The sequence below is a fragment of the Ranitomeya imitator genome, chromosome 9, assembly GCF_032444005.1.
Source record: "Ranitomeya imitator isolate aRanImi1 chromosome 9, aRanImi1.pri, whole genome shotgun sequence".
NCBI lineage: Eukaryota > Metazoa > Chordata > Amphibia > Anura > Dendrobatidae > Ranitomeya > Ranitomeya imitator.
This window is the reverse complement of record NC_091290.1, coordinates 40,289,808-40,303,372: the sequence shown is the minus strand read 5'-3', so window position 1 is coordinate 40,303,372 and position 13,565 is coordinate 40,289,808. Positions and strand designations below refer to the sequence as shown.

Below are 13,565 nucleotides of genomic sequence, written 5' to 3'. Positions count from 1 at the left end.
TGTGCAATTTGCCTTTTTTCTCTGTTTTTTGTGTTCTTCCACTAGACACAAAGAAAATAAACATGTGTATAACAAAACATGTGTCTGGGAGAAATACTTAATTTTCTGGAATAATTTCAAGGATGCAAACAGTTTCAGCCATAACTGTAGATATACATTATGATATTACAGCCACTCAGTGTAAGGTTAAGGTCACATCTGCATTCAAAAATCCATTTTTCTGTTCTACAAAAAAAGCAAAAAACTGACCAGAAGTGAACAAGTGTAAGCTGCTATGACTGATTAATATGCTAACAAAAGAATACAGCAGCACTGAGTATTGCAAACATTGAATATATGAAATTTAAACTGCATTATTGCTACATAGAATATACGAACAAAATGAAGGTACTTAATAGCACAAATTGCACAAGGAGTAATACAGGGAATTTTCCACTCTTACATTTCCCCCCTCCTCCCGCCATCCATTGCCCTCAAGGTTGGACAGATCTGAGAAGGGAATGAACAAGAAAGTGTGAGGGTGAAATCCAATCATTTTTTAAATAGAGCACTGTTAATCATGAGCACTTGCACTTTGGAAAACATGTTTTTGTGTATGTCCGAGGTATACGTTGGCTGTTGTTTTTAATATAACTATTAAAGGTTAAAGGGCCACTATCACCCCCCTCCAGCCGTTATAAACTAAAAGAGCCACCTTGTGTAGCAGTAATGCTGCATTCTAACAAGGTGGCTCTTTTAGTTTTGTGTTCATGTATTACTAAAATAAAGCGCTTTGAAACTTTTCAAAAATACCTATCTTTGTCCACGGAGGCGGGTCTGAAGCCTGCTCTGTAAAGCACCCAACTGCAGTCACTCATCTCTTCTGGGGCGATGGTCGCCGCCCCCTGCGCGCTGTTGTTCTTAAATCCGGTGCCTGCGCTGTGCGTGCCTTCCTGGGGCAGGCGTATTGAAAATTGGCAGTCAGCTCAGATGCCGGGTTCCTGACTGCGCCTGTGCGGGCAGTGCGGCCACCCTGTTACTGAATTCCCGCCCAGCACTGTGTTATGCATTATGAACAGTAAGGGGCTGGGATTCCTGGGCAGATTCCTGCACAGACCGACGCTGGAAGGCAGGGAACCTGGGGGAGCGTCTGACAAGCGCAGTGCGCATGCCCAGGAATCCCAGCCCCGCACTGTGCATAATGCATAACACAGTGCGGGGCGGGGATTCAGTAACAGGGTGGCCACACTGCCCGCACAGGCGCAGTCAGGAACCCGGCATCTGAGCTATGACTGCCAATTCTCAATGCGTCTGCCCCAGGCAGGCACGCACAGCGCAGGCGCCGGATTTAAGAAGAAAACAGCGCACTGGGGGCGGCGACCATCGCCCCAGAAGAGATGAGTGACTGCAGTTGGGCGCTTCACAGACGAGGCTTCAGACCCGCCTCCGTGGACAAAGACAGGTATTTTTGAAAAGTTTCAAAGCGCTTTATTTTAGTAATACATGAACGCAAAGAGTTTGTATGTTCTCTCGGTGTTTGCGTGGGTTTCCTCCGGGCACTCCGGTTTCCTCCCACATTCCAAAGACATACTGATAGGGAATTTAGATTGTGAGCCCCATCGGGGACAGCGATGATAATGTGTGCAAACTGTAAAGCGCTGCGTAATATGTTAGCGCTATATAAAAATAAAGATTATTATTTATTATTTATTAACACAAAACTAAAAGAGCCACCTTGTTAGAATGCAGCATTACTGCTACACAAGGTGGCTCTTTTAGTTTATAACGGCTGGAGGGGGGTGACAGTGGCCTTTTTATAAGTACACTCCTAGCCATGCTATAATCCTATTGTACTTGATTGGTTAGGTTTATGTGGATTAGATCACTAGCTGATCCTGTAGCTGATATTCTGTTATATTGACCCCCAAAACTCACTTCAAATGTGAGGTGGTCCCTAAAAAAATGGTTTGTAAATTTGGTTGGAAAAATGAGAAATCGCTGGACAACTTTTAACCCTTATAACGTCCTAACAAAAAAAAAATGTTTCCAAAATTGCGCTGATGTAAAGTAGACATGTGGGAAATTGTACTTTTTAACTATTTTGTGTCACTCCACTCTCTGATTTAAGTGTACAAAAATTAAAAGTTTGAAAATTGCAAAATTTCCCAAATTTTTGCCAAATTTCCATTTTTTTCATAAATAATTGCAAGATATATCGAATAAATGTTAGCACTTACATGAAGTACAATATGTCACGAAAAAAATATTTTTAGAATAAGTGGGATACGTTGAAACGTTCCATAACTATAACTTCATAAAGTGACAGTGGTCACAATTGTAAAAATTGGTTTGGACATTAAGTACCAAATTGGCTCTGTCACTAAGGGATTAAAGTAAGCAAAACCTACAATGGTCACTGAAATAAGATGAAACTGAAAAAAGTAATTTTTAATTTATATTTACTGAATATGAGCTAATGAGAATTAGACCTTGCTAATGAATTGTGGTTCAACAGAAAAATGTAAAAAAATACAAATTAATGAAAAAGTCCTGAACAAACATGATGGTACCTCTAACTTAATATTTTTTGCACAACTTTTTAAGGTAAGCACTGCAACAAATAATTTCTATAATTCTCAATAAGACTTCTGCACTTGTTCTCAGGTATTTTAGCCCACTTGTCTCAAGTTTGAAGGGAGCTTTCTCCAGACTGTAGGTTTTGGCTCCTTCTACAGATGTTCAGTAAGATTTAGATCAGGGTTCATAGAAGCCACTTCAGAATAGTTTGATGCTTTGCTCTAAGCCATTGTTGGATGTTGTTAGCTGTGTGTTTTGGGTCATTATTCTTCTGAAGGAACCTGGGACTCAGACCAAGCTTTTTGACACTGCCTTTCTGAATACCTTGATAGCCATGAGTTTTCATAGTACCTTGCACAGATTCAAAACATTCTGTGCCATATGCAGCAAAGCAGCTCCAACCATAACCTACCTGCCTCCATGTTTCACAGTAGGTACAATGTTCTTTACTTTATATCCTTCATCTTGCATTTGTGAACATAGAGCTGATGGTACTTGTCAAAAAGCTCCAGTTTTGTGCTATCTGTCCATAGGACATTCTCCCAGAACATTTATAGCTTTTCAATATGCATTTTGCCAAATTCCAATCGTGCTTTTTTATGATTTGCTTTCATCAGTGGTTTCCTCCATTGGTATTCTTTCAAGAAGTCCCCTTTGGCCAAGATAGCGACTCTCATCTCACCTCTAATCTCTTTGAAAGCTTTTCTGGGCTCTTTAGTTACCATTGATATTATCCATGCCTTCAATTTGTCAGCAATTTTTCACTTGCAGTCACTGTTAGGGCTAGCGGAACGCACCAAATAATTATAAGGATGGTATAAGGTGCGTTCGCAGCCCGGGGTCCACTGTGCAGAGATGGAACCTGCTGCTGAGTAATGATGAACTATATGGCGGTATAATGTGGATACACACACGGGTTAGCTTCACCTGGTATGAAGGAAGCGAACCCTGTTGCATCACAGGGCCACGATACCGCACAAAGAGCACAAGCAAAGAGTCACAGAACTCTGTCCCAAGACTCAAAGAAAGAGTTCCTCTAGACCTCTTGCGCTCAACACCGCTACTGGGGTGTCAGAGATTAATAGAAATAATAATTTTCTGCACAAGAGTGCGTGCAGTGCCGCTCTGGCAGACGCCACTAACCGCCCAGACTTGGGCCAGGAAAGCTCTCTATTAGCACAGGTGCCGCGCTGGTGGTCACTGCTATCAGACGCTGTATCGTGTGCTAGCTGTGCGGGATAGCACTGTCAGGCGCTAGGTAGCTTCCACCATTTGCGAACAGTCAACAACACTAGGGATGGGAATGATTCGGAGCTTTCATCCATCGACAGGCATACATCCACACACACAATAATAAGTTTACACTAGCGTATGGCCCTGCGGCCATGCAAACCTTTCATAGCGGAAGATCTCCAGGACCTTCCTAGTGGTCCAATAGGAGCTGCTACAGGACCTGAGCATGTGACCCCCGACCTCCAATGAGAGGTCGTCCCTTGGGCATGCTCAGAAGAAGAAAAGCAGGACTTAGTCCCAGGGATGCCCGCTCACCGCTGATCAGTACTGGTTACAATTGGTGAGCCTGGAAGGACAGCAGTAACCGGCTACACTATCAGCTTGAGCCAGACGCTGGGACCGACGTCTCTGCTGAGCAGGCTCCACTGTGGCTGGAGGAGAACGGGAGACCACAGTGGAGATGGCTCGAGATTCCCCCTGTACAGCGGCGGGAACTTGACACCTAACAGTCACATCCATGGAGGTTGGCTGGAGTCCCATACACATTAAACATCTGTATAATGTGTGCAGCTGTTGTAACAGGAACATCAAGCCGTTTGGAGAATGTCTTATAGTCTCCACCTTTAACATGTTTGTCTATAATTTTCTTTAAATCTCCTGAGACAATTCTCTCCTCAGTTTTCTTTGCTGGATGTTCAATGTAGCACACACCATGATACCAAACAGTACAATGTCTACTTTTCATGCTCTAATTAGGCAGACGGACTGATTACAAATTTGTAGACACCTGTGATGCTAATTACAGGACACACCTTAGTTCAAATTTATTTCAGTGACTATTGTGGGTTTTTCTTATTTTAAGAGAAGGGTTAGAACATTTTTATCCATATGTGTGCAATGGGGTTCATTGGACTTCTGCACAGAGTATGTCACTTTATCAGAAAAAATAAGGCAACAGTAAAGGAATTGTAATTACAAATAAGTTTCTATACACCTTTATTTTCCAAATCACTATTGTTTGTTTAGGTAGGTAATCACTATACAACTAAAATAACCGCCATCTTGTTACACTGTCAGAAACCAGTTTTAGATTGTTGATATCACTGGTGCCTGTCAGAAGCCCGTCCCCTGCACTAAGTAGAAAGATGTGTTCACTGTGGCTATTCCGATCTAACAATGGAAATATCATACGTGATGAGGTAAGAAGATGCTGCTCACACTGCTGTCTGCCCTGTCTATCCAATCTAATACTGGAGATACCAGGGGTGCTGAGGTAAGAAGAGGCTGCTCATACTGCTGTCCTCCCTGTCTATCTGATCTAATACTGGAGATATCAGACGTGCTGAGGTAAGAAGATGCTGCCCACACTGCTGTCCACCCTATCTATCTGATCTAATACTGGAGATACCAGGGGTGCTGAGGTAAGAAGAGGCTGCTCACACTGCTGTCCTCCCTGTCTATCTGATCTAATACTGGAGATATCAGACGTGCTGAGGTAAGAAGAGGCTGCTTACACTGCTGTCCTCCCTGTCTATCTAATCTAATACTGGAGATATCAGACGTGCTGAGGTAAGAAGAGGCTGCTCACACTGCTGTCCTCCCTGTATATCTAATCTAATACTGGAGATACCAGGGGTGCTGAGGTAAGAAGAGGCTGCTCACACTGCTGTCCACCCTGTCTATCTAATCTAATACTGGAGATACCAGGGGTGCTGAGGTAAGAAGAGGCTGCTCACACTGCTGTCCTCCCTGTATATCTGATCTAATACTGGAGATACCAGGGGTGCTGAGGTAAGAAGAGGCTGCTCACACTGCTGTCCACCCTGTCTATTTGAGCTAATACTGTAAATGCCAGGGGTGCTGAGGTAAGAAGAGGCTGCTCACACTGATGTCCACCCTGTCTATCTGATCTAATACTGGAGATACCAGGGGTGCTGAGGTAAGAAGAGGCTGCTCACACTGCTGTCCACCCTGTCTATCTGATCTAATACTGGAGATATCAGACGTGCTGAGGTAAGAAGAGGCTGCTCACACTGCTGTCCTCCCTGTCTATCTGATCTAATCCTGGAGATATCAGACGTGCTGAGGTAAGAAGATGCTGCTCACACTGCTGTCCTCCCTGTCTATCTGATCTAATACTGGAGATACCAGGGGTGCTGAGGTAAAAAGAGTCTGCTCACACTGCTGTCCACCCTGTCTATTTGATCTAATACTGTCAATGCCAGGGGTGCTGAGGTAAGAAGAGGCTGCTGAGACTGCTTTCTGCACCATTATCTCATCTCATACTGGAGATACTAGGGATGATAAGGTATGAAAAGGCCACTCACACTGCTGTTCAATCTATCTAGCTATGCTAATACTAGAGATACCAGGCATGCTGAGGTAAGAAGAGGCTGCTCACACTGCTGTCCACCCTGTCTATCTCATCTAATACTGTAAATGCTAGGGGTGCTGCGGTTAGAAGAGGCTGCTGAGACTGCTTTCTACACCATTATATGATCTCATACTGGAGATACTAGGGATGATAAGGTATGAAGAGGCCACTCACACTGCTGTTCAATATATAGAGCTATGCTAATACTAGAGATACCAGGGGTGCTGAGGTAAGAAGAGGATGCTCACACTGCTGTCCACCCTGTCTTTCTAACCAAAAACTGGAGATATCAGGGGTGCTGAGATAAGAAGACGCTGCTCAAACTGCTGTCCACCCATTCTGGCTGATCTCATACTGAGGATGCCAGGGAGTTCAGATAAGAAGAGGCTGCTCACACTGTTGTCCACCCTGTCTATCTGATCTAATACTGGAGATAACAGGGGTGCTGAGGTTAGAAGAGGCTGCTCAGCTTCTCATCCAATCTGTCAGATCTTATACTGGGTATGCCAGGGTGTTGCGATAAGAAGAGTTTGCTCACACTGCTATCTAGCATATTTATCTGCTCTAATACTTTAGATACTACGGGAGTTAAGGTAAAGCTGGAGTCACACATAACGATATCGTTGACGATATCGTTGCAACGTCACGCTTTTGGTGACGTAGTAATGATCCCGCTAACGATCTCGTTATGTGTGACAGCGACCAACGATCAGGCCCCTGCTGGGAGATCGTTGGTCGTTGGGGAATGATCAGGACCATTTTTTGGTCGTTGATCACCCGCTGTCATTGCTGGATCGGCGTGTGTGACACCGATCCAGCGATGTGTTCACTTGTAACCAGGGTAAATATAGGGTTACTAAGCGCAGGGCCGCGCTTAGTAACCCGATATTTACCCTGGTTACCATAGTAAAAGTAAAAAAAAAAAACCAGTACATACTCACATTCTGATGTCTGTCACGTCCCCCAACGTCCACAGGGTTAAAACTGCTTTCGGCAAGAGCGCTGCTAATGCACGCGCTGCTGCCGATAGCTTCCCTGCACTGACTGTGTCAGTGCCAGCCGTAAAGCAGAGCACAGCGGTGATGGCACCGCTGTTACTGCCGGCGCTGGCACAGTCAGTGCAGGGAAGCTATCGGCAGCAGCGCGTGCATTAGCAGCGCTCTTTCCGAAAGCAGTTTTAACCCTGTGGACGCCGGCGGGGGACGTGACAGACATCAGAATGTGAGTATGTACTGTTTTGTTTTTTTTACTTTTACAATGGTAACCAGGGTAAATATCGGGTTACTAAGCGCGGCCCTGCACTTAGTAACCCAATGTTTACCCTGGTTACCCGGGTGCTGCAGGGGACTTCGGCATCGTTGAAGACAGTTTCAATGATGCCGAAGTCGTTCCCCTGATCGTTGGTCGCTGGAGAGCGGTCTGTGTGACAGCTCCCCAGCGACCACACAACGACTTACCAACGATCACGGCCAGGTCGTATCGCTGGTCGTGATCGTTGGTAAATCGTTTAGTGTGACTAAGCTTTAAGAAGAGGCTGTTCACCATGTTTTCCTTATCCAATACTAGAGATACCAGCGGTGCTGAGGGAAGATAAGGCTGCTTATACTGCTGCCCACCATCTTTCTGAATGACAATATATGGTATAGATTATCTTCACATCACTGCAGCAGAGATTCCCTCTGCACATTCTCAAAGGTACCTGACTGAACATTCTAAGAAAGGTTTCTGTCATTGTAACAGGATGGCGGACATTTTAATTCTACCTAGACAAAACTATTGTGATTTACTAATTATAAGTATTTAGAATATTATTATATTAGTAATATTTAATTTTTTATTTTTTTTTGCAGGAACATTTTTTTTAAAGAGGTTGTCTTGGACTAACAAATTGATGAGCTATCCTTATGACATGTCATCAATGTGAGATTGATTGTGATCCAACACCTGGCTCCACCAAATATCAGCTCATATCTGCTCCCATATGTATAGAGCAAACACTAAACAATGTATGAAGCTGAGGCGTTCTACTCTGTACATTGCTAATATCCGCCAACTGCCTGAGCAGATATTGACTGATCGATGGGGAGCCTAGCAACCCCTTTAGGCCGCCGTCACACATGCGAGTTTTACGGACGTAAGAGCGCAGAATCTACGTCCGTAAAACTCGCAAAAAATACGGCACAATTATTCTCTATGCCCCTGCTCCTATTTGCCGTATTTTACTGATCAGTATTATACGGCTTTCTACGGCCGTACAAAATCGCAGCATGCTGCGTTTGTCACCGTACTGCGCAAGAAATACGCCAATGAAAGTCTATGGAAGCGTGAAAAATACGGATTACACACGGACAAGCAGTGTGACTTGCGAGAAATACGCAGCGCTGTTAGAGAGAAAAGCCGGTAATTCAGTGCGGTGTACAGTAAAATCACACTGACAGCTTACAGTAGAATAGGTAGAATAAATGTGTACACATAGAATAGGTATATATATATATATATGTCAGTGAGACACATATATGTATATATATTAATATTTATTCCAGCGCTAGACAGCTTGAAAGCCGGTAATTCAATTACCGGCTTTTTCCTTCTCCTTCCTAAAACCCGACATGATTTGAGACATGGTTTACATACAGTAAACCATGTCTTCTCTCCATTTTTTTTGCAGATTCCACACTACTAATGTCAGTAGTGTGTATCTGCAAAATTTGGCCGTTCTAGCTCTTAAAATAAAGGGTTAAATGGCGGAAAAAATTGGCGTGGGCTCCCGCGCAATTTTCTCCGCCAGAGTAGTAAAGCCAGTGACTGAGGGCAGATATTAATAGCCTGGAGAGGGTCCACGGTTATTGCCCCCCCCCTGGCTAAAAATATCTGCCCCCAGCCACCCCAGAAAAGGCACATCTGGAAGATGCGCCTATTCTGGCACTTGGCCACTCTCTTCCCATTCCCGTGTAGCGGTGGGATATGGGGTAATGAAGGGTTAATGCCACCTTGCTATTGTAAGGTGACATTAAGCCTAATTAATAATGGAGAGGCGTCAATTATGACACCTATCCATTATTAATCCAATACTAGTAAAGGGTTAAATAAAACACAAACACATTTTGTACAATTATTTTAATGAAATAAAAACAATGGTTGTTGCAGTATTTTATTCAACGCCCAATCCAGTCACTGAAGACCCTCGTTCTGTGAGTAAAAAAACATAATAAACCAACAATATACTTACCCTCCGCAGATCTGTAACGTCCAACGATGTAAATCCTTCTGAAGGGGTTAAAACATTTTGCAGCAAGGAGCTGTGCTAATGCAGGCTGCTCCTCGCTGCAAAACCCCAGGGAATGAGGCTAAAAATAGATCAATGATCTATATTTAGCTTAATTTGCGGTGAGGCGCCCTCTGCTGGCTGTTCATAGATCGTGGGAAATTACCTAGAAAGCCTGGGAGCTTTCTAAGTAATTTCCCACGATCTATGAACAGCCAGCAGAGGGCGCCTCACCGCAAATTAAGCTAAATATAGATCATTGATCTATTTTTAGCCTCATTCCCTGGGGTTTTGCAGCGAGGAGCAGCCTGCATTAGCACAGCTCCTTGCTGCAAAATGTTTTAACCCCTTCAGAAGGATTTACATCGTTGGACGTTACAGATCTGCGGAGGGTAAGTATATTGTTGGTTTATTATGTTTTTTTACTCACAGAACGAGGGTCTTCAGTGACTGGATTGGGCGTTGAATAAAATACTGCAACAACCATTGTTTTTATTTCATTAAAATAATTGTACAAAATGTGTTTGTGTTTTATTTAACCCTTTACTAGTATTGGATTAATAATGGATAGGTGTCATAATTGACGCCTCTCCATTATTAATTAGGCTTAATGTCACCTTACAATAGCAAGGTGGCATTAACCCTTCATTACCCCATATCCCACCGCTACACGGGAATGGGAAGAGAGTGGCCAAGTGCCAGAATAGGCGCATCTTCCAGATGTGCCTTTTCTGGGGTGGCTGGGGGCAGATATTTTTAGCCAGGGGGGGGGCAATAACCGTGGACCCTCTCCAGGCTATTAATATCTGCCCTCAGTCACTGGCTTTACTACTCTGGCGGAGAAAATTGTGCGGGAGCCCACGCCAATTTTTTCCGCCATTTAACCCTTTATTTTAAGAGCTAGAACGGCCAAATTTTGCAGATACACACTACTGACATTAGTAGTGTGGAATCTGCAAAAAAAATGGAGAGAAGACATGGTTTACTGTATGTAAACCATGTCTCAAATCATGTCGGGTTTTAGGAAGGAGAAGGAAAAAGCCGGTAATTGAATTACCGGCTTTCAAGCTGTCTAGCGCTGGAATAAATATTAATATATATACATATATGTGTCTCACTGACATATATATATATATATACCTATTCTATGTGTACACATTTATTCTACCTATTCTACTGTAAGCTGTCAGTGTGATTTTACTGTACACCGCACTGAATTACCGGCTTTTCTCTCTAATATATGTGTCTACTGACATATATATATATATATATATATATATATATATATATATATATATATATATATATATATATATATATATATAGACAGTATATATATATTTTCTTTTCTTTTTGGGACACATGGATCACTTCTATAGCGGTATGTTGGTTTTGCTAGCCTGCGAGAAAACCACGCAGTACGGATGCCATACGGATTACATACGGAGGATGCCATGCGCAAAAAACGCTGACACACCCTGCCTACGGAGGAGCTACGGACCACTTTTTTCGGGACTTTTCAGCGTATTACGGCCGTAATATACGGACCGTATTGTTTTACGCTGTGTGTGACACCGGCCTTAAGGGGGAGTATGACATTTATATAACAAAAGCTGGATGCAACGTCTTATACCATAATATTCTTCTATTTCTTACAGTGGGATTTGGTTTGTGATCAGAGGAGAATGAGGCAGCTTGCTCAGTCCATTTACATGTCGGGAGTCTTGGTTGGATCCATTGTATTTGGTGGTTTATCAGACAAGTAAGATTAATTTTACTGAAGCTTTTGATTTCCAGTTGTCTGATCCTACAAGTCACTTCAGCAATGTATTTTCAAATATGTTCTTTACAATGGAAGACAATTCACAATAAGTAACCTTTAATGTTATGTTACAATTCCCAGGATGTTGTCCCACACAACCCCTCCGGTCCTCATCAATAGCGTTCCCTGGATTTGGGTTTAGTTCTTCCCAATCCATCTTGACTCCTCTAAGGGCTGACATTTCTCACAGCCCCAGCAGACTCATCAAAGCTGACCTTTTCCCAATAACCCAATTCTTTTTAAACCGCGTAGAAATTTCTTAACAATAGTGGGACTTTCACTAGATTTAACAATATACACTGCATTTGTTATTAAATAGACCATTTAAGTCTGATGAGGCTGGTGTACTTATTTTGTAAATAAAGAAAGCTCATGAGTCCAAGTGTATTCAGTTTTCGCCCACCCAGCCTGATTGACAGCTGCAGCTTGTCCTGAGCAGTGTGAGATCTGAGCAGCAGGATGGAGGAGGGACACTGAGGAGCTATCTAACAGAATAGATGTACAGAAGCTGAGTTTATGCTTTTATGATGAATTCATCCTAAAAGTTTAGTTAATAAAAAGAAATTGAATGTGATTAGAGCATTACTGGGGAAAAAGAGCAACCATTTTCAAAAAGAAGTTGCAAAACTTATGTAAAAAAAAACCCAGGAAATATTACACAAAAGAAAATGTTACTATTCTTTAGGACTTTATTGCTGTAACGTGGTTATTGTAAGACTGGCGAGGCAATGTAATTTCACTTTGGAGCCATTCTAAACATTACGATTATTTATTCATAATGCGCCTACAATATCTACGGAACTATCAGGAAATTAAAAAAGTTCAAACAAAATAAAAGATATTTTAGGCAATATTTTCCTAATCTCCTGCAGCAAAGGAAGTAGACAACAGATTTGTGAATGAAAACCGATGAGATTTTATTTTAGCACAGCAAACTTTTCCACATAAGTGAATGGATCGCTTAATATAAAAATAGAAAAATGGGTTTTATTTGGTGCTAAATCAGTTGTTGACCTTTACAGTGAGGGTCATTTATGATTTTCATTTATCAGTTTGAAAGAAAGTTGAAATCGCCACCCTCTTACAAAAAAAATTCTGACATTACATGAACCCCACTGCTGTTGTTTTTTTTAATCTCCTGGATGGCTAAATCCTTTATTGGTTATTATAGGCTACCATAGACTCTGTTGTAGAGCAAATACCAAGTAGGTACCAAAGTTATCGCTTTGCTATGCAACCCTGTCAAATGTGTAGCTGCCGCTACCAGATGCTGCAGATTTGTCCCTATTTGAATGCTCTGCAATAACTGGCGACTGCTACTTGAGGATAGGTCATTAATAGCAATGAGCGAATATACTCGTTACTCGAGATTTTTCGAGCACGCTCGGGGGTCCTCCGAGTATCTTTTAGTGCTCGGAGTTTTAGTTTTTATTGTTGCAGCTGAATGATTTACATCTGCTAGCCAGCATAAGTACATGTGGGGATTCCCTAGCAACCAGGCAATCCCCACATGTACTTATGCTGGCTAGCAGATGTAAATCATTCAGCTGCGACAATAAAAACTAAAACTCCGAGCACTAAAAGATACTCGGAGGACCCCCGAGCGTGCTCGAAAAATCTCGAGTAACGAGTATATTCGCTCATCACTAGTCATTAACAGAAAAGTAGGGGAACAACCATTTAATATAACTTGGAAGTGTGACTCATGAACTTAGGGACACATGAGAGATGGACATGGTAACTGAGAAAGATAAGCTGCAAAAATGAAGAAAGTGCCAGACAAGCTGCAACAGAATATTGCTGCCACTGACAGGTTATCATCAGAGAGTGATATAGAGACTGTCTCAGAGTGATGGAGGTGCTGCTGATGAAATTGCCAGCAATCTGTTGCCAGCAATCTGTTGCAAGTGTTAGTAAATTGTAATAACTATCAGCAAGTTGTCACAAATTTAGATCTTAAGTCGCTATGCTCAAGTCAACATTTTTTTTCATGTAAGTCAAGCAAGCACCATCAAATAGGACTATATGCCACCAAATTCTTCAATTGACTTCTGTGCATCCCAGGATCCTAGATGCATTGCAGACTCACAATCACTAATTGCCACTATATTGTATAATATTTAAAGTGGCTTACCATCCTACATATCTTCATATACCAATGTTCTGCTTTCCCCCACTCAAAACTAATCCAAACCAACCCTTTTACAAGTATTCAAGACTGTCTCCCCAGGTTAAACACATTTTTGTTATACAAGTATCTAAACTATGGATCTGTTGTGTTAAAAGTCAGCAGTAAGAAGTGAGCAGCCCTGTTA

The 13,565-nt window shown here is 42.4% G+C and overlaps 1 protein-coding gene across 1 annotated transcript in view; it reads left to right on the top strand.

The window, feature by feature from the left end:
* Window positions 1–13,565, top strand: part of LOC138649740 (solute carrier family 22 member 6-B-like) — a 52,468-nt gene that overhangs the window by 4,378 nt on the left and 34,525 nt on the right. Inside the window, exon 2 of the mRNA XM_069740390.1 lies at window positions 11,087–11,190. Coding sequence (XP_069596491.1) covers window positions 11,087–11,190 — 104 coding nt within the window. The remainder of the gene's footprint in view (window positions 1–11,086; window positions 11,191–13,565) is intronic.